Below are 19787 nucleotides of genomic sequence, written 5' to 3'. Positions count from 1 at the left end.
TTTAATAAACTAAATATTTTGAGTCCAATTAGAGTGATGTTTCCAGTACAGGTGGTATCCTGTACAGTGTTACTGTGATGTAACCCGTTACTGTGATTTATCCTGTATACCTGTACAGGTGGTGCAGTAATTAGAGTAAAAAATGGGGCATTGCTGATAACAACTGTACATGACTAGAAGAGCCTGATTTCTTAATCCAAATAGAAGCATTCTTGCTATAAATTATTTGCTTTGAATAGCTAAAAACCCGTGTCATGAACATAAAGAATGCTAAAGACTTGTAGGGAATGGATTATTCACATAAAAATGAATGAGGGCTGGGTGTGGTGGTGTACTGTAATCCCAGCATTCCTGGAGGCTGAGGCAGGAGGATGGAATATTCAAACCTAGCCTGGGTAATTTAGTGACTTAGCAAGACTCTGTCTCAAAATTTTAAAAGGGCTGGGATGCAAAGGCCCTCTGTTCAGTCCCTAGTACCACACTTCACTCCAATAAAAGAAATTTATAGTCTCAGAGATTCTTGCTGACTAGTTTTACTGATTTAAAGATGTTTTAAGTGATATTTTGGTTCCTGAGAAAGTATCTCCAGTAATAAGTCTAACTGTTGTTTCATTTCAGCTTTTCTCTCTGGCAGTAATTTAAGTAGATTGTTGTAGTGGTTAGGGTTTCCTGGGATTAAGAAAAATTTGTGGCAGAATGACCATAACAGATCTGAAAATTTTCTTGTTTTGTTATTATACACTTGACACACTGTAGCTCTCTGGAGAATGGCATGTACTCTGGCATTTTATGAAACAGTTGAACTTGTGTTGTAATTGCAGAAAAAGATTGATATACTCTGGACTAATTAAAGACACTTTCTCATAACCCTTAAAATTTTATTTTTAATGTGTTTGAAAAATGAGCTATTAATTTAAAACTTAGGGAGTAAACACCTGTTAATATAACTTATGCCTAGGAAGGTAATCAGTTGAAATGACAAATGGACTACGTAAGGCATCTAGTATTTAGCAAGGAAAGTGACTACCATCATGTGAATTGAAGTCCTAAGGACGGCTCCATTTTTCTGAAATGAGCAAAGTTGCCCTAAATGTTGTTCATTAGCCCTACAGCTGGGTCTTCATTAACAAGTTCAGTTGAAATAACCAGAGTATTGCAACAGCAGAGAAACTAAGCATGGCAAGCCTTTGAATAGCAAAGGAAATTTTAAAATTCCTGTATAGTGTGCTTCCCCACTTATCTGTGCTCTGTGGTGCTGTTTGTGCTGAGCTAAAGCATCTGCTACCTCAAGTTAAAGAGCGAACAAACCAACATTGCGTGAAATTACTGCGCTGCCATTCACATTCATTAGAGTTACATTGTTACCAGCCACAGGCATGACTGACTTTTGCATAAATAATAAAATGCTGCTTTGTGAAATTTACCTTAAAACATTACAAGGCACAGTGCTAACCTTGAGCCTATGTCAAGTAGGTTTATGTTAGAGTAGCCTTCCTTAGCAGTGGGTGACCATTAAAAACAAGTCAGAAGTTAAGAAGTATTGTTGTATGATGCCCTTAGAAGGGAATTGTGTTAAATCAGTTTATTCATTTTTTAAAACTAATATTTATTGTGCTAGGCTGTTAAAGATTAAAGATTGTTACAGTACCAGTTAGCAACCATTTCAACTAATAGTTTCAAATAAGAGTTCAAATATACTCATATCAGTCTCTTCCCCATTTTACTTGCCTCGTTTATGTGGGTTTTAAAAGCAGTGCTACGGGTTTTAGTTGCTATATTCAAAGTAACAGTCTTGAATATTTGGTTTCCTGGCCTAATTGAGTTACATTTCAGACTATTAAAAGTTTTAAAGTGATAAATTATTTTACCATATTTTCATTCAATAGTAAAAAGAGGAGTCTTCATGTGGTTTAAAAATGCTAGGATGGGGCAGGGAGATAGCTCAGCGGCACAGCACCAGCCTGGCAAGTGCAAGGTCCTATGTTCAATTCCCAGTACCAAAAAAAAGGAAAATACTAAGATGATTATTTAAGGATTTCATGAGCACTTTGGAAAGGACGTAGTTATCACTAAAACAAATTCACAGAGAAGTTTGATATGGTTTTTAGACAGATAACAGAAATGTTTTATTTCCAGGGACATAATTTGATGATTATCTGATTTCTTTGTGGACAAGATGAAAGACTGAGTGATTATAGTTAATTGAATGGGTAGTTGATTGAATAACCATACCCAAGATGAATGATTGGGGTACACAGTCTCATAGGTGGTTTCTGGTGCTGTGTCTGTTGCTAAGATCTATATTCATATTCTCAGTCCATTCTAAACTTTGATTAATAACTTGGATAGAAGCACTGACAACACATAGATCAGATTTTAAAATAGATCAGATCTTGCCAGGCCTATGCTTTCAGCACTCAGGAGGCAGAGCCAGGAGGATTGCTGCAAGTTCGAGGCCAGCCTGGGCTACATAGTGAGATCAAGGCCAGCTTGAACTGCATAGTGAGACCCTGGCTCAAAAAGACAAAAAACAAAAAACATTTAAAAAATGAATAAAATTTAGGAGGGATACTAAAAGCACTGGACAATCACAACAAGAATGGAAAGATAACCATAATTAAAATAAATGATAACAGAGATTTAGGTAAGTCAGTCAGTTCTTATAGGAATAAATCCTATAAGAACAACCAACCTTTGTGTGATGAATGGATGAAAAACAAAACAGAAAATCTTTGTTTATTGCCAGATGGCCAAACACCAATCTACACAGTTTATTGATGTGTTTCTTTTAACTATAATAGTTTAGTAGGTATGTATTTAGTTCAGTTTAATATGGGTTAAAAAGGTAAAAGAGTACATACAAAAGAAATGCTGAGCTTCCCAATTCATCTGCCATGTTTTCTTTTAAAAATCCTGCTTAAATATCTTTTCTTTTTTTGTCTTTTTTGAGACAGGTTCTCACTATGCAGTTCAGGCTGGCCTTGAGCTCACTTTGTAGCCCAGGCTGGTCTCGAACTTGCAACAATCCTCCTGCCTCAGCCTCCCAAGTACTGGGGTTACAGCTGTGCTCCACGACGTCCCACTGTTGTCTAAGTTTCTATAAATACACTTTCTGAATGATCACTTAATACATTTGAGGTAGGTAGAAGGGTCTGAGTGACAAAGCCATTTTAAAGAAACCAAAAAAAGCAGCAAAATACAAATTAACCACACCCAAAGTCAAACTCACACTAGTATTTCAGAGAAACATAATTGGTTATACAGATGGTTCAAAGGCCAAAATAATAACCAAAAAAGGCACAAGAGGGGACACTGAACTATTAAAAGAGATTATAATCACAAGGAGCACCTACCGTACCAGCAGCTGGGAAACACAAAAGGGGAGACGTTATCATCACTGAGCAACTAGAGGGATCCCTAAGCTGCCGCTGAAACTGAGGAGGAGACATTGTTCAGTCAGTGCAGTTACTAAAAGGTGTGTTAGAAACCAAGCCCGTAGATTGTGTTGGAATATCTCCTCCATCTTGAATATGATTCTGAGAGTAAAGCATAAAACTAATTTGACTTTGGCTGTGGTTAATTTGTATCTTGCTGCTTTTTTTGGTTTCTGTAAAATGGCTTTGTCACTCAGACCCTTCTGCCTACCTCACATGTATTACGTGATCATTCAGAGTGTAGAAATTTAGGCAGGATTTTAAGAAGAAAACATGGCAGATGAGTTGGGTAGCTGAGCGTTTCTTTTTGTATGTACTCTTTTATCTTCTTTTCACACTGATGCCTTAAGCACTGTTATATGGATTTCATATTAAGTGTTTTAAGGTAAAGTATTTGTCATGATCTGAAACATTGAAGAACGAGATTTGGAATTGATTTCTCTTTCTTTCTCTTTTTCTTTTTTCCCCCAAATATTGCTTCTTTAGGTCAGTAACAGATCCAAGAGATGGAAAGAGAGTAGCACTCAAAAAGATGCCCAACGTCTTCCAGAATCTGGTCTCTTGCAAAAGAGTCTTCCGGGAATTGAAGATGTTGTGTTTTTTTAAACATGATAATGTAAGTGAAATTGGTGTTTGGGGGAAACTATTTTGGGGGGTAGGAGATTATTTTCTAAGCCTAATTCATAGAATTAATAAAGAACAAAAGAGACTTAAGGGTCCATCCAAGTAAAATTTAGAAATCAGCTACAGAGGCAAATTCTGAAAGGCAGTAGACATCAGTGAGGCTGTAGAATACCTGTTGATAGGCTTTCATTTCACACATTCTTCCTGAAAGGAATGTTCACATGTATACTTACACAGAGACATTTCTAAGTGATTTCTGTGTTTTGCTTTTCTTTTATAGATAGTTCATATGTCTCTGTGACTGTCTTAAATTTTCCCATCTCTTAGTTCTTATGTCTCTGCGACTTGTTAAATGTTCACATCTCTGTTGAGATGCATAGCTTCTAGCCTTGGAAGCGTATTAGAATCACCTAGGGAGCCCATTTCATCAAAATTTTATTTGGCAGTTTGAAAATTATACTCTAAATTAGTTTGACTTACACAAGGCCTAACCCCAAATTAGAAAACACTGCACATGTTCAGTTTCAGGTCGGCTTCAGAGCTGTGGTGTGCACTCTGCACTTACCGGCCCTTTTTAATGCTAAGACTGTGAGCTGTTAAACCCATAGAAAAGGTAAAATGTATTTTCAGGGAAAATAGACGTTTCTGAGGGGCTTGGAAATCTGAGACAAATTATACCCTTCTTGTGATTAGCAATTAAGAAGTTTAAGGGAATTGTAAGATTATTGATTAAAAGATAAATATTAATTGATGCAAAGAAAATATTGGTATTTAACCGAGGAATGATACTAATATTCAACACAAAAATACGCTAATACATAATGATTTACTTGTGAATAATTGACCCCAATTTTAAGTGCTTCGTTTTTATCCTTCAGTATTTTTAATCAGGTTAAGTTAGAGAAGTAGGAAAACAGTTTCTTTCACAAAAACAGTACAGCCTTTAAGCTAACAAAGATGAGTTTATTTTTGGCTGTGTTTACGGATGCAAAGACTCATGGACAACTATACTCATTGTATTTTGAGAGATAGCTTCTCAAGTAATTCTGAATTAAAAGTTTGATACATGTAAATATGTCCTGGAGATTGTTAGCATTGAATTTTGTTTTCAGTTTCATGGAAAGAGAAAACCTGCCTCAAATTCTTTGAAAAAGTACTCAACCTGTGCTACTGTAATTGCTATAATAAAATTTTTACTTAGAAAATGGTTTCTTGGGGCTGAGTATGTAGGTCAGTGCTAGAGCAATTACCTGGCATGCATAAGGGTCTGGGTTTGATCCCCAGAGCAGGGCAGGGGTAGGGTAGATTTCTTGGGCTGGGGGTTTAGCTTAGTAGTACCGTGCAAGCCTAGCATGCCTGAAGCCTGTGTTCAATCTCCAGTTACGTACTGGGGGGGATGTAGATTTCTTGTGTCTCTAGACACTTGTTTGCACAGAAACCTGTATAACTTTGGCCCAAGTGTGGGTCTCATTTTAAGAAATTAAGATTTATTGATTATACCTCTTAAAATCTCTTTTTCTTAAACTCTTTTAAGAAGATATTGCTGGGCTAGTGTAGCTTAAACGGTAGATTACTTGCTAGCATGTGGAAAGCCCTGAGTTTGATGCCCTAGCACTGCAAAAAGCAAGCAAGAAAGAAAATACATTGCTGTTTTTCAGTCCATTTGGAACTGCCAAGCAATGTGTTTTTTGAAAATAACCATTAGAAGAAGCTAGGCATGGTGGTGCATGCCTATAACCCCAGCACTCAGGAGGCTGAGGCAGGAGGGTCACTGCAAGTTTGAGGTCAGCCTGGGCTATGTAGTGAGTTCAAGACCAGCCTGATCTACATGGTGAGACCCTGTCTCAAAAAAATAAGTAAACGGAAAATTAAAAAAACTACTAGAGTTGCTATTTTTTTTCAGATTTTGGATATGTAATTTACAATGATGTCTAGTGCTGGCTTAGTTGCTCATTTCTTGAATTTGCCTTTATACCACCCAACCATCAAAGAGTACAAACCTTACATACACTGTCAGAGGCTCAGTTGAAGATATCCATGTTAAACAGGTACTTCCAGGGTACCTTCAGAAATTCAGTTACAAAGGATTTTGATGGTTTATTATCTTTAGCCTAATCTTGCTTCCTTTTAGAAAGGTGACAAAATAAGCTGCTGTTTGTTTGGTTGATATCTTTGCTTGTTCCAAAGACAGTACCTGAGTGAGTAGTGTAAGAAAAAAAATAAACTGAAATCTTGAAAACCACACCAATTAAACCACACAATAGGGCGCAGTGGGAGAGCACTTGCCTAGCACAGGACATGAGGCCCTGTGTTCAAGCTTCAACAACAAAAACAAAACACAAAAACAAACCCAATCATCTAATGTAGTTTCTAAGAGATGGGCCTTAGAGTCAACATTAGGTTTGAATTATGGTTTTGTTTCCTAATCGTGTATCTTGGGCCTTAGTTTTTGCAAAGTTCAAGTTTTCTCAGTGACTATGGTAAAAGCAGAAATAACTGTTTATGACTGTTACAGAAATTAAATTTTTAAAATGCATAAAACACAACTACTCTTTGGAACTCCTGAATTCTGTTATAGGAAGAGTACCTGTGACTTCTGTAGGAGTGTTTGAAAGTGAGGCAGATAATTGGAGATGAAAATGGTGTGGCACCACTATGTTATTAATGTGGTAAATTTCTGCTGTGCTCAAGACCTGTTTCCAAAAGCATCAGGGGCTAGAATACCTGGTCTCTGTGGAATCCCACTCTTAAGAGGCAACTGATATTTGATGTAGTTAAAGCAACTAGTGTTTGTTAATTATGTCCTGTGGAAAGAGCATAGTGCTAAGTCATATGGAGGATTTTTTTTTTTTTTATTAAAAGCTTAAAATATCGTCCTTTCTGAAAGGGTAGACCATATATGTAACACATTTCACTGTGTGTCAGGAAGTATGCTGGATATTTCACATGCATTAATTCAGTTACCCATTAACCTTGTCAGGTAGGGCTTGTTAACCCTGCCTTACAAAGGAACCAGAGGCTGTGAGTTAATACTGCCCAAGGACAAAGGTGGCACAGATTAGAATATAAATCTGCCTAGCATCAGAGCCCATTGTCATTAGTTTAGTAAACATTTATTGTACATCTTGTTTTAGCTACTTTGTTGTTGCTGAGACACAATACCCAACATTCACAAGTTAAAAGAGGAAAGGTTTTTATTTTATTTTGGCTCCCAGTTTGTAGAGGTTTCTGTGCATAGTCAGCTGGCTCCAAGGCAGGGCAGCCTGGCAGAAGGACATGGCGGAGAAGAAAGAGTTCATGGCATAGCAGCAGCAAGCAGAGAGAGAGAGAGAGAGAGAGAGAGAGAGAGAGAGAGAGAGAGAGAGAGAGAGAGCAATCAGTTACAGATACATAGCAAGCAGAGAGAGAGCGAGGTAGGTATACTCTTCTAGGCCACACACCTCCTCTTACCAGGCTTTACCTCTCAATGCCACAATTCACTATAACCTTATCAGTGGGCTAATCCATGATCCAGTCACCTCCCCAAAGCCCCACCTGTGAGTGCCTGAGGCTTGGGGGACATAGCTGTAAACCATAACACATCTTTTGTGCCCGAGCTACACCAGCTGTTTGGGGGACCTACCTTCAAGTAGATAAAAAGATTTTTTGTAATGTGATAAGTACTGTGATAAAGGTGCAAGAGAGTCCTACCTGCCTGCATGGTTAAACATTAATGCATAGATAGCAGAAAGCTCTACAACCAAACCTAAAAGATACTAGAATTATTGGAGAGCCTTAAAACACAGATATATATTTCTTACCTCAGACCTACTAAATTGGAATTTCTGGGACTGAGGCTCATGTATCAGTAATTTTTAAAGTTTCTCAGGTAAATGATGGCAGGCAAGTACCATAATATTAAGGAAAATAAAAATTACTGTGGACTTAGAAACTCAAAGATGCTACAAACACAGAAGAGGTAAACCTTGAGATAAGTCTTTTGAAAATAAGATTTGATTGAATAGAGGGAAAAGAAAGGAATGTCATGTTACAAATATCATTTAGAAAGATTAACCTGGTTGTTGTAAGAAAATTGGATTTTAATTTGGATGCCTGTTGTGTGTCAGAGAACAGCTATAATGCCTTGAGGCTTTGAATTTTCTTTTGAAAGAAACCTTGAAATTCACTATTTCAAAATCATTGATTTCAGATGATCTAACTAAATTTATATGCACACATGTACACACACAAATCTGAGTAGCTACTTAAAGGAAAAGTTCACTGTGATACAGTAATTTAGGGAAACAAATGTATTCTGTTTTCTAAAGTCAGTGTTTTTTAGGCTTATCACTAGTGAGAATTTGTATCTAGTGAGAATTTGAGCTATTATACTTCTGGGTTTTTGTTTTGTTTTGTTTCTTTTTGAGACAATGAACTATGCAGTTCAGGCTGGCCTTGATCTCACTTTGTAGCCCAGGTTGGCCTTCAACTCGCAAGGATCCTCCTGCCTCAGGCCTCCTGCCTCAGCCTGTTGAGTGCTGGGATTACAGGCGTGCGCCACCACTCCCAGCTGAGCTGTTACAAAATCTGGCATAATCTCTATTTCACCCACCTACAAACTACACATGAATAGTTACCGTATGATCAGGGTGGAAAGTGAATGATTGCATATTTAATCTTGTAGTCCTTTAAGAATCTCATGAAAGCCATCAACTCTGTTGAAAAAAAATGCATGTACACACAGTTTTTTGTCATTTTAGACTTTCACTTGCTCTCTAAAGCCATTAGAGCCCCCTTAGAGTCTGTCAATTTCTGTCAGGACAGCCTGTAATGCAAGTCTCAGGCCTTTTCTTGACTTTAGGCAATAACACCAAGCACACAGTAGGTGGTAGGTATATAAACTTTCTAGTGGATTTGGTTATTTGCTGTATGTCACAAGTTTGTGTTACTGGGCCAACTATTGATGTACTTGAAATAATACACATTTGTGGATTAAAAGATCCACAGTGAGCAATCATGGCCATTTTACTAGTTTGAACTATATATTTAGTATAATTTCAGTTAGTGTCAAAATTTTGCTTCAGTGTGTATAGAAATGTACAAATGTATTCTAAAATTTATGAAACTGAAAAAGATCTAAAATAGTCAAAGTAATCTTGAAGAAGTTGAATAGTTAGAAGTTCATACGGCAGATATTGCACTGTGTAATAGATATTGAGACTCAGGTATTAAGCACTAACGGGGTAAACAAACAGATTAGTGGAACAAAATAGGCAGTCTGTAAACTAATACACACATATACATTTACCTCTACTTACAGTAGAGGTGCCACTGTAAACCGGTGAGAAATGCTGACCATTTCCATAAATAGTTCTGAGTCATTCTCATCTAGTCAATCTCGAGGCTAGTAAGAATGCAAGTTTGTCAAACCAGTAAAGAAAACTGGCAGTTTCCACTAAAACTAAACGTAGGCCTACCCAACGGCTCAGCCTGTTCTACTCTTTGTTAAACATTCAGGAGGAAAGAATACATATACCCACAAAAAACATGTACAGAAATGCTTATTGCAGGTTTATTCATAGCTACAAATTGGAAATAATGCAAATGTCTGCCAGTAGTACTCTGGATAAGTACATTGTAGTATATTCCATTCATATGATAGCATTCTACACTTGGTTTATTTGTTTGTTTGTTTGAGACAGGGTCTCGATGTATAGCCCCTGAACTCACTGTACAGCCCAGGCTGGCCTTGAACTTGTGGCAGTCCTCCTGCCTCAGCATCTGGAGTTCTGGGATGATAGGCATGTGCCACCAGGCCCTGCTTCATACTACACATTAATAAAAATTGGATGAACCACCAATCCACACAGCAACATGGATAAATCTCACAGGCATACCAGTGTGAAAGAAGTCATAAGCAAAAGACTTTATTTACAATTTGTGTTAAGTTCAAGAACAGGCAGCAGAATGAATCTGTAGTAGCAAAAGTGGTGGATGATAGATGGGTTTTGACAGAAAAAGGCAAGGGGCCCTCTAGGGCATCAAAATGCTTAATTTCTTGATCTGAGTGGTGTTTACATGAACATATGTATATATAAAAAATTCGTTAAACTGAGCTGGGCACAGTGGTGCACACCAGTAATCCCAGCACTTGAGAGGCTGGGTCACCCTGAGTTTGAGGCCACCCTGGGCTACATAGTGAGATCAAGACCAGCCTGGGTTTCATAGTGAGACTCTGTCTCAAAAAAAAAAAAACAAAAACAACTTTTTCTATCAAATTATATTCATAGGTTTTGTGTACTTTATATTACAGCTGTATTACAATAGTTGTAATAATGTCATTTCCACATAAAGAACTTGGAATCTATTAGGGGTTAGAGAATGGGGAAGGGGTAGTGTCTTTGCTAAACAAGACTTAACTGGCTTCTTTGTAAATGTCTTGTTCTTGTCCTTGGCAGAGTAGTTCTTGGCATAACTTTAATTTGTTTTTTAATTAGTTAAGTCTGCTTACTTTCTTTGTATTTGAGATCTTTTGAAGAGCTGGTGATATTTGAGGATACATTGACCTTTTTTTTTTTTTTTTTTTTTTTTGCCACTCCTGGGCAATGAACGCTGGGCCACACTCATGCTGGGCAAGCACAAACACTTTATCACTGAGCTGTATCCCCAGCTAGCTTGAAAATTTTCTTTTGAGGGAGAGGAGAGGGAGGAAAGAGAAAAGGGATGAAAAAAGAAATTCAGTTGTATTATGTATATGGACCAGTTCCCCACAAGGAATGTAAACGTATACTACGAACATGTACTAATAAAGAAAATGATGTGGAAAAAAATGTAATCTTAATGAAGAAAAATTTGAGACAGGATCTTGCTAAGTTGCCCAGGCCGGCCTCTTGCTTGATAGCTGCTGTCCACCCTCCCCCCCAGTAACCCTTGTACCACTGTGCCTGGCGTCCTTTGACTGGTTATAATAAGCCAGAGTCTTTACAGGAGTTTTCCTGTTTACACCATAAGGCTAATCACCTATACTTTATACCTTTAGATTATTTAAAAAAAAAAAAAAAAAAAAAGCTCTGGCTATTAAAATAGGGAGTCAGTCTTAGAATTTGGAGTTTGAAGCTCCACTACTACTCCTTCATGCTCATTTATGTTACTTCGAATTCCAGGATAATCTTCTGCTGGTCTAAGTACTGTTTTTACCGACCATAAATACTGGAATTCTATCCTCTCATAGATATTTTGGGGTAGAAAGGGTAAGCATAAAACAACAGACATAAAAAAAATTCCAGGCAGGGCAGGATGAGATCCCTGGGGGGAAAATATTTCAGACAGAGTTTAAAATATTATACTTTTAAATCTAACAATTGCAGTCAAGTGGTGTAGTGGCAAATGTCTAGCGTTGTTTTATATGGCTTTTTCTGTGAAAAGCCTCATCAAATATGGAATGAGAAAGCTTCATTCTCCTCTCTCAAGGTTTAAAATGTATGGTTGTCACTTTCCTCTAGATAACCTCTAATTATAGCAGATAGATTTGAAGCATTAAATAGCTTTGTCTAATGGACGCTGTCATTCTTTGCATTCTATTTTCCACCAAGACAGGATGTATGTTGTTCAGATACAGAGTTCGGAGTCCGAAAGATGTCAAATAAAACTCTTTATTTTCTGCCTTCCTCAAGCTTCAGATACTCACATTCAAAAAATTTTTATCACAGAATGAGAAAGAAGTTTATGTGAGTTTGTGACTGGCTAATTATAGGTTTTAAAAATATAGAAATGAAATAATTCATCTTTCACATGATGAAAATTTTTGATTTGAAGAAATTGGAAAATCTGCTGTTTTCTGTTTATATCAAAATTCTAAGTATAAATATTTTAATTCAAAAAGGAAACATTGATACTCCTTATAAAAACATCTAAACTAAAAACCTCTGTTTGACTGGGTATTAAGTAAGTGAAGCTTTTTCACTAAGGAAGGTTTTAGTTTAATAAAGTAACTTAAATCTAAAATTTTAAAGTGAGAAATTCTGCTTTTTTTTTTTTTTTTTGTGGTCTTTTTGAAACAGGGTCTCGCTATGCAGTTCAGGCTGCCCTTGAGCTCACTTTGTAGCCTAGGCTGGTCTCGAACTCGCAGTGATCCTCCAGAGATACTTGACTCAGTATGGCTGAAAAGTCTGATTTATGCTTCAAAATTATGTGGTGTGAGGTAGAAGTAATAGATAAAACAAGAATGGCCATGTGGATAGCTAAGGCCAAGTACTGACTAGTGGGTGTTCTTTATATTATTCTGTCTACTTTTACATGTTTTTAATTCTCCACAGTAAAAAAAAAAATCCTTAAGAAATTTAAGATCAAGATTAGATGATATGAACTTGAACCACTAATTTTAGTAGGCAATTGTAAATAAGCCAAAAATTATTAGGGTTAATAGTATTTACTTAATTTCTGTCGAATTTTGTTTCTTCTTTAGTTCTCTCAATTTGACTTGTTTTCCTTTTCTCAGTTTTTTTCCTATTTATTTCATTTCCTGGGGCTGGGGATTTAGCTCAGTGGCACAGCGCCTGCCTGGCAAGCACAAGGTCATGAGTTCAATTCCTGGTACCAGAAAAAAAAAAGAATTGTATCATTTCCTTTGAGCCTGATATTTCTCATTAGCTAGATAGATTCAAATTCTAGGGTGTGATATAGATGGGACTTAAAAGAGTAGATAGGCACCTGATAGGGCAAGTGGGCGTGCTGGTTAAGTTACATTGGTAGTTAATACTCTATATTGTAAAGGACCTGAATTTCAGATGCCTTAAAGTCTTTATTTCCATCCTGGTGACTTCTTTTCTTAGAATGAAATCTATAGTGCTTAATATGGTTGGAAGAGATTTTATGTGATATTTTTTAGGCCTTCTTCTTCTGCTTTATCCCAGCCGGTCTTCCTCCCTACTACGTTCCATCAGCACTGGCTTTTCTGTTTCTAAAAACTGCTTCAGTGTCTTCACATTTCCTGCTTATCAACTGATCAACTCCTAATAGCTTTCTTTTTTTTTTTTTTTTTTTTTTTTTTTTTTTGGTCTTTGTGAGACAGGGTCTCCCTATGTGGTTCAGGCTGGCCTTGAGCTTACTTTGTAGCCCAGGCTGGCCTCGAACTCACAGCGATCCTCCTGCCTCAGCCTCCCAAGTGCTGGGATTACAGGCACGTGCCACCATGCCCGGCTCTAATAGCTTTCAGGTTTTAGAATAGTGTTACTTCAGGAAACCTTTTATTTCCACCCCTCTTTATGTTCTTCCTTTGTAATAATAGATACAATGATTATATATTTATGCAACTATTTGCTTATTTGTTACATCCTGACCTTTCCTTTAGTCATGAAAGCAGAGATGATAACTTTTGTTAATCTTTATAACCCAAGAGGTTACCACAGTGCCTGTCAGGTAGAATATATGTGGTAAACATTTGTTGAACAGAGAAATAGGGCTGGGGATATAGTTCAGTGGCCCAGCACCTGCCTGGCAAGCACAAGGTCCTGAGTTTGATTCTTGGTACCAAAAAAAAAAGAATGAACAGAGAAATAAAGGAATGAATAGTAAATATAGTTCCTCATGCTCATAGATAAGTACTAATTGTTAAAAATAGGGCATCGGGGCTGGGGATTTAGCTCAGCGGCAAAGCGCCTGCCTGGCAAGCGCAAGGTCGTGAGTTCGGTTCCCGGTACCAGAGAAAAAACCAAAAAAAAAAAAAAAAGAAAAGGTAAAAATAGGGCATCTCTTTCGAACACTCTTCTGGGCAGAGATTTTGGTAGCCTGTATTATAACCCAGTTACCTCTCTCATTTTGATTTAGCTAGAATTGTCTTTTAAGTAATAAGTTTACAAACACATCTTAATGTTTAAAACTGTGTTTCTTTACTGATTAAATTTAGTTAATTTTAGGGGGCAATTGTAACTAAGCCATAAGTTATTAAAGAGTTAATAGTATTTACTTGCATTCGTGTCAAATTTTGTTTCTTCTTTAGTTCTCTAAATTTGACTTTTTTTTTCTTTTTCTCAGGTACTCTCTGCCCTTGACATACTCCAACCTCCACACATTGACTATTTTGAAGAAATGTATCCTAACCAGGGAATGTGAAAGAAGGGGACAATTTTTAAATTAATTTGTTCTTCTAGCACCTTTTGAGGTTCATGCCTTGAACTATATTAAATCTCATCCTTGCAGAAGTGCTTGAGTACCTAGAACCAGGTAATTTTTGGAATCTCAAGTATCTGACAGAGCGCAGTATTGTCAACCTGCCCTGTGTGGTAATACCAGAGAATAGGACATCTGAATAGATGCCTTACTTAACCCCCACACAGACTTACAGACAGAGTATTACCATCCTGTTTTGTAGGTGGAACCAGTGACGTAGCCATGTTGGAGGTACAACCCAATAAAGTGCTTTTGCCATATGTAGCAATCTGTCAGTTAAGAAAATAATACTGTGGTTCTTTATAACATTTAAAGATAAAAATAGCTAAGTAATTTAAATGCCCTTGTTCGGTAGAATAGATGGAGTAGTACTGGTATTGGTGATGATAATAGCCATTATTATGTCATTTTTACCAGATGGCAGGCACAGTGCAAAGTTCTTTACCAGTCTTCTAAGGGAAGTATTGTGATTATTTCCATTTTACAGAAGAGGAAATTGAGGCATGAAAGTCAAGGAATTTGACCAAGATCACAGAGCCAGGAAGTGTTAGGGTTGAGATTTATTTCTAGGCAGTCTGACCTTTTAGCCTTGTTTTCAGCCTCTACCTGTATCATTCTCTCAAGGCTTTAATGTCTTCCTCTTACTCCTGTGAAGACCTCAAAATAGTACTCTAGGTATTGTGGAGAATAATGAGCTATGTAATGCATGGTAATACATCCTGAGATTGTGTGTGAAAAAAATAGAGCATGGATTAGCACATTTGACATTTCTAGGCAAAATGTCACTAATTTCTATTCTTTATTTAGTTTGATGAAGCTTTATATGAAAGACGGGGAATCTGAAATCATTGAATTCAGTAAGTTCATGATAGTGCAGTTTATTCAAATTAGGCTTTCTATTAATACTTTAGGTTCATTACTCAGAATGCAAACCAATATAGTACATTCTTTTTTCTTTTCTTTTTGATCTTTGTGTTGGTGGTGGTAATAGTATTGTGTTATGTTGTGTTGTGTTTGAGACAGGGAGGGTCTTGCTCTGTAGTATAGGCTGACCTTGAACTCCTTTATGTAGACAAGATTGGCCTCAAATTCATAATGATTTTCTTGCCTCAGTCTCCTTAGTGCTGGGACTATAGGTGTGCACCAGCATGTCCAGCAGATTCAGATTCTTTTTTTTCTTTTTCTTTTTTTTTTCCTGATTCAGCAGTGAAATAAATGAAAATCTAATTCTCCCACAGGTATTAGGTAATTCTATACTACACAGTCATCTTTTATAATTTCCTTAGAAACTGACAACAATTAAGAGCTTCCCAATGAAAAGAGAACAGCTCAGCTGGCAGGAGAAGGGAAAACTTGTAAGGTGATAGAATTGTTGCTGATCTACACTGCTGGGGTGTTTTAATCTGATAAACCAAAACTCTTGAATGCTATAATTCTTAGTGATAGTTTAATCCATGAACTCTTTATGGAATTAATCCTTTTATGCAATAGAATTTAGTGGACTTGGGGTGCACTAGCACTATACATTCTGAGGAAAGAACTGGCCAGGTCCTCACTGATAAGAGCACTTTTGTATATATCATACTTAGGGTGAGGCTGGATAGTTGTGACACACTCTATTTTTTCTTTTTTGTGAGAAAGTACAAAATTGCTGTGTGTGGCAGCACATACCCATAATACCATCACTTAAGAGGCTGAGACAGGAGGATCACCATGACTTCACAGCCAACCTGAACTACTTAGTGAATCTCTGTCTCAAAAAACAAGCAAAAATACAAAATTCACCTAAGGATAGAAAAATTGAGAAAATTCTTTTCAACTAGATTGGTAGCAGTATCTGAGGGAAAAAGCATTAATATTTCTGTTTCATAGATTTCATGAAGATGACTTGGGTTCACAATGAAAGAAAGGTGCCAATGGGAGTGGGCAGCACTTGTTTTATTCGGTAGAAGACCTTCATATACCAAGAGCAGCCTTTGTTAACCTTTAGGTGATGAGAAGGAAGTCTGTATGCCAGAAGGCATTCCTGTCTGTACAGTACTATTTCTGCCTCTTCCGAAGTGAAGTTGCTGAAACCAAACCTTGAAATTAAAAGAAATTACCTTTATTAAATATTAAATATGAACTTTACTGTATTATAGGTTATGAGGGAGTCCCAAGATAATCCACAGGTTTGATGATTGACTAGAAGGACTCAAAGGACCCAGAACAGCTGTTAGTCTCTCATGATTACAGTTTATTACAGCACAAAGATTATATATTAAAATCAGCAAATGAAAACAGAAACATAGGTCCTGGTGCAACGTTCTAGTTGGTTTTTTTGTTGTTTTGTTTTGTTTTTTTCCAGTAGAATTGTAGACAGGGAGACATCGCTTAGATGTATGACAGTGTGGGCAAGTACTACCAACTGGGGAGGCTCACCTGAGCCTTGGTGTTCAGGGATTATATTGTGGGTCAGTTACATAGGCAGGGAGAACTTGTGTGACTTTACCTACTCAGCGCCCCTCCCCCAATAAGTGATTACAGCATAGCCCAAAACGTGTTCACCATAAAGCTTACTGTTAGCATAAATTACCATAGCTAACCCCCACACGTACTAAGATACTATAATCAGGCAGAGTGGCTCAAAGGTTATTTCCCAGAAGCAAGTCCTGCAACCCAAGTCTGCTGAGTTAACACTTACTATAGATAGGCATTCTGTGGGGAAAGAATGTTTTCATTTGAGACAACTGATGAATGTAAGTATATGAAATAAATCCCAAATATATATATTTAAGTTCTCTTCTGCGAACACTTATGTAACTCACATCCATCTTGTTTTATGTTATAGTTCAAGTTGTTTTTATCTAGCATTAATTGTGTGTAGGTGGTTTGTCATTCCTTTAAAAAAACAAAAACAAAACAACCCTATGTATGCTCCTATAAGGTAAGAGTTGGCAATCATTTAATATGGACCATAGTTTAATTGTGTCTGGAAGAGCTTTGATTTATTATTATTTTAAATAGTTATGGGACAGGAAAAGTTAGCATAATTAAGCTTTCAAATCATGAGTGGCACAGATGATTTATTAGCTGTTAATAGCTAATTTTAGCCCATTTATTAGCAGAATATTTGTATGAAATTCCTCTCCCAGAATTGTTCATGAATGTTCACATAAAGAGCCTTTATCATGAAATATTCATGGAACCCTCTAGTTAACATTTAGTTAAATGTTACTTTTTTATTTTATCTTATATCCATTAATTTTTAACTTTAGATTAAAAAATTAACATGTTACTCTCCTAGTAATTAGTTGACTACAGGTAGGAAAATCTTTCAAACCTAAACTTCAATTTTGTCCTTTCTGTTTTATAATTTTTAGCTGTATGTAAAATCACAAAGAAAAGTAAATGTTTTCCAGTAGCGATGTCATGTGAAAACTAAATCTTTTTAATGTAAAATGGAATTATAACTACAACTGCCACAGGATTACAAAGACTTTGTAGGAAGGAATGCTTTAACCTGGAATGCAGAATATTAAAGAATTGTGCTTTTAAGAAACATTTTTGGGCCTATTTGAGCTGCTATATTAGGCAAGTTCTGAATATGTTGCTGTCTATCTAATGGGTGTACTGAGTTGAAGGGATCAATAGATACAGTAAAAAGATATATTTATATTACTTAAGTTATGAGAGGAAATAAGTAATCTTCCACTATGCGTATGGTACTACATCATACCTATTTTTAAGGTTGGAAAAATTTTGGTGCTATAGTGTATAATCACGTTTTAATAGACAAACATTTTAAACCAGCTGTTTGAAATCTAGTTGAATAATTAATACATTTTAGAAAATCTGAGTTCTATGAGCACTTTGATATAATCAAGTACATAAGGAGAGTATGAGCATATAGTATTATTCAGTTAATCATATTTATTTGCAAAGAGATTGAAATTGTAATTAAAAGATTACTATATCATTGCCTGGCAGAAATTTACCTCGGGTTTTGAAATACTATGCATTTTTTAATAATTTAAGCTATTAAAAATAGAACAGCATTCAGATACAACTGTTTATGAATCTGCCTACAAGATGCAGCAGCTGTAGTATCAGTCAGGTATAGAAGGAGTAGCAAGTCCTGTTTTGACCTCTGTATCCTCTAGTTTTTTGTCTTCATCATTTTTAATGTAATATATTAATCTAGGAAGTGTGTGCTTTAATAACTTGAAAGATTATACATTTTTCTGAGCTGATATGTTATCTTTTTTTGTTATCTTTTGAAAAGATTACATTTTTTATTTTGTACTTGGAGTTTCTATGAGGAAATACCTATAAAAAGAGTTTGGTACTTAATTACTTTGAGCCTACTGAAAGGTAGTCCAGGAGTTCTAATTGATTGAAAACAGCATTTATTTTGCTTTAGTCAGGATTCTGGACTCTGCACAATACACATAAACAGGCCCCTTCCCAGAAAGCACTGGACGCTTACTGGATTGGAGATGAAAATTTGGTTTGTTCTGAGAAAAGCTTACTTTTACCTTGAGACATAATCGTAGAATTTTATGGAAAAGCATATGAGTGGAGGGTCTCCTGTGCTAGAAGCAGTTATATCCTAAACCCCGAGAAAATGAGAAGTCTGGTGGGGTGATCACGTTTCCTGACTTGTCAGGATAGTCCTGAGTTTAACTTTATATCCTGGTATAATTATTACTAGGTTACTTCTTTCACTCTCAGAACTATCCCTGTTGGATGATAGGTTTGGGTAGTACAAGCAATAGTTAAGCAATAATCTTTTGTCGTAAAGATAGTTCTAGCCAGTTTAGAAACCCTGATGCTATAAAATAGCTCTGTAACCTCCAAGGAGTCAGTGAGGAGCTAAGAACAAACAAATGAAATGCATATGTGCATATATAAATGTGCTCTTTCTGCAACAACAGTACTAGTAATGTCTGAAAACCGATATCCTGGGAAGTATTTTTGTTTGTTTTTGATTTTGGTATTGAGGACTGAACCCACGGCTTTCACACTTAGCTACATCTGTACCCCTTACCCTGTTTTGAGACCAGATCTCACTGACTAAATTACTTAGGCTGGGCTCAAACTTGCAGTTCTGCCTCAGCCTCCCAGAGTGCTGAGATGACAGCAAAGAAGTGTGCTGCCATGCCCAGCTTTATATCTTAAAGATTCCCATATTATAAGAATTTCTTGTTTATCATGACTTAGGTCCTGTGTCAAAGTTAAAAGTGTATAAAAGGGCTGGGAATGTAGCTCAATCTGAAGGTCCTGGGTTAATCTCTAGTACTGCCAAAAAGGAAAAAAAAAAAAAAAAATCCTAGAAACACTAAGATCTCATTTTTACTTTTTCCTATTTTGGCTTACAAACTGGATTATTTGAAAAGCATTTGATGATTTAAAACCAAAACTTTCACTTATCTGATATCACCAGTCCTGACTTTGTAACTCAAAAGCCTAGAACAGAAATGCAGAGAAAGAAAACAACAAGGAAGAATCAACAGAGCAATCCAGGAGCAGCTAAATTCCTGACCAAACCACCACTTGGCTGTTACCCGATCGGCTTTGTTTAGTCAGTCAGTGAAATATTTA

The 19787-nt window shown here is 36.5% G+C and overlaps 1 protein-coding gene across 1 annotated transcript in view; it reads left to right on the top strand.

Moving 5' to 3' along the window:
- The window catches only part of Nlk (nemo-like kinase), a 145294-nt gene that overhangs the window by 73093 nt on the left and 52414 nt on the right, over positions 1-19787 (top strand). Inside the window, exons 2-3 of the mRNA XM_005402771.2 lie at positions 3921-4050; positions 14070-14125. Coding sequence (XP_005402828.1) covers positions 3921-4050; positions 14070-14125 — 186 coding nt within the window. The remainder of the gene's footprint in view (positions 1-3920; positions 4051-14069; positions 14126-19787) is intronic.

This window comes from Chinchilla lanigera, unplaced genomic scaffold (assembly GCF_000276665.1).
Source record: "Chinchilla lanigera isolate Chin_1 unplaced genomic scaffold, ChiLan1.0 scaffold00080, whole genome shotgun sequence".
NCBI lineage: Eukaryota > Metazoa > Chordata > Mammalia > Rodentia > Chinchillidae > Chinchilla > Chinchilla lanigera.
The sequence above is the reverse complement of the archived record's forward strand: the minus strand, read 5'-3'. Positions and strand labels throughout refer to the sequence as shown.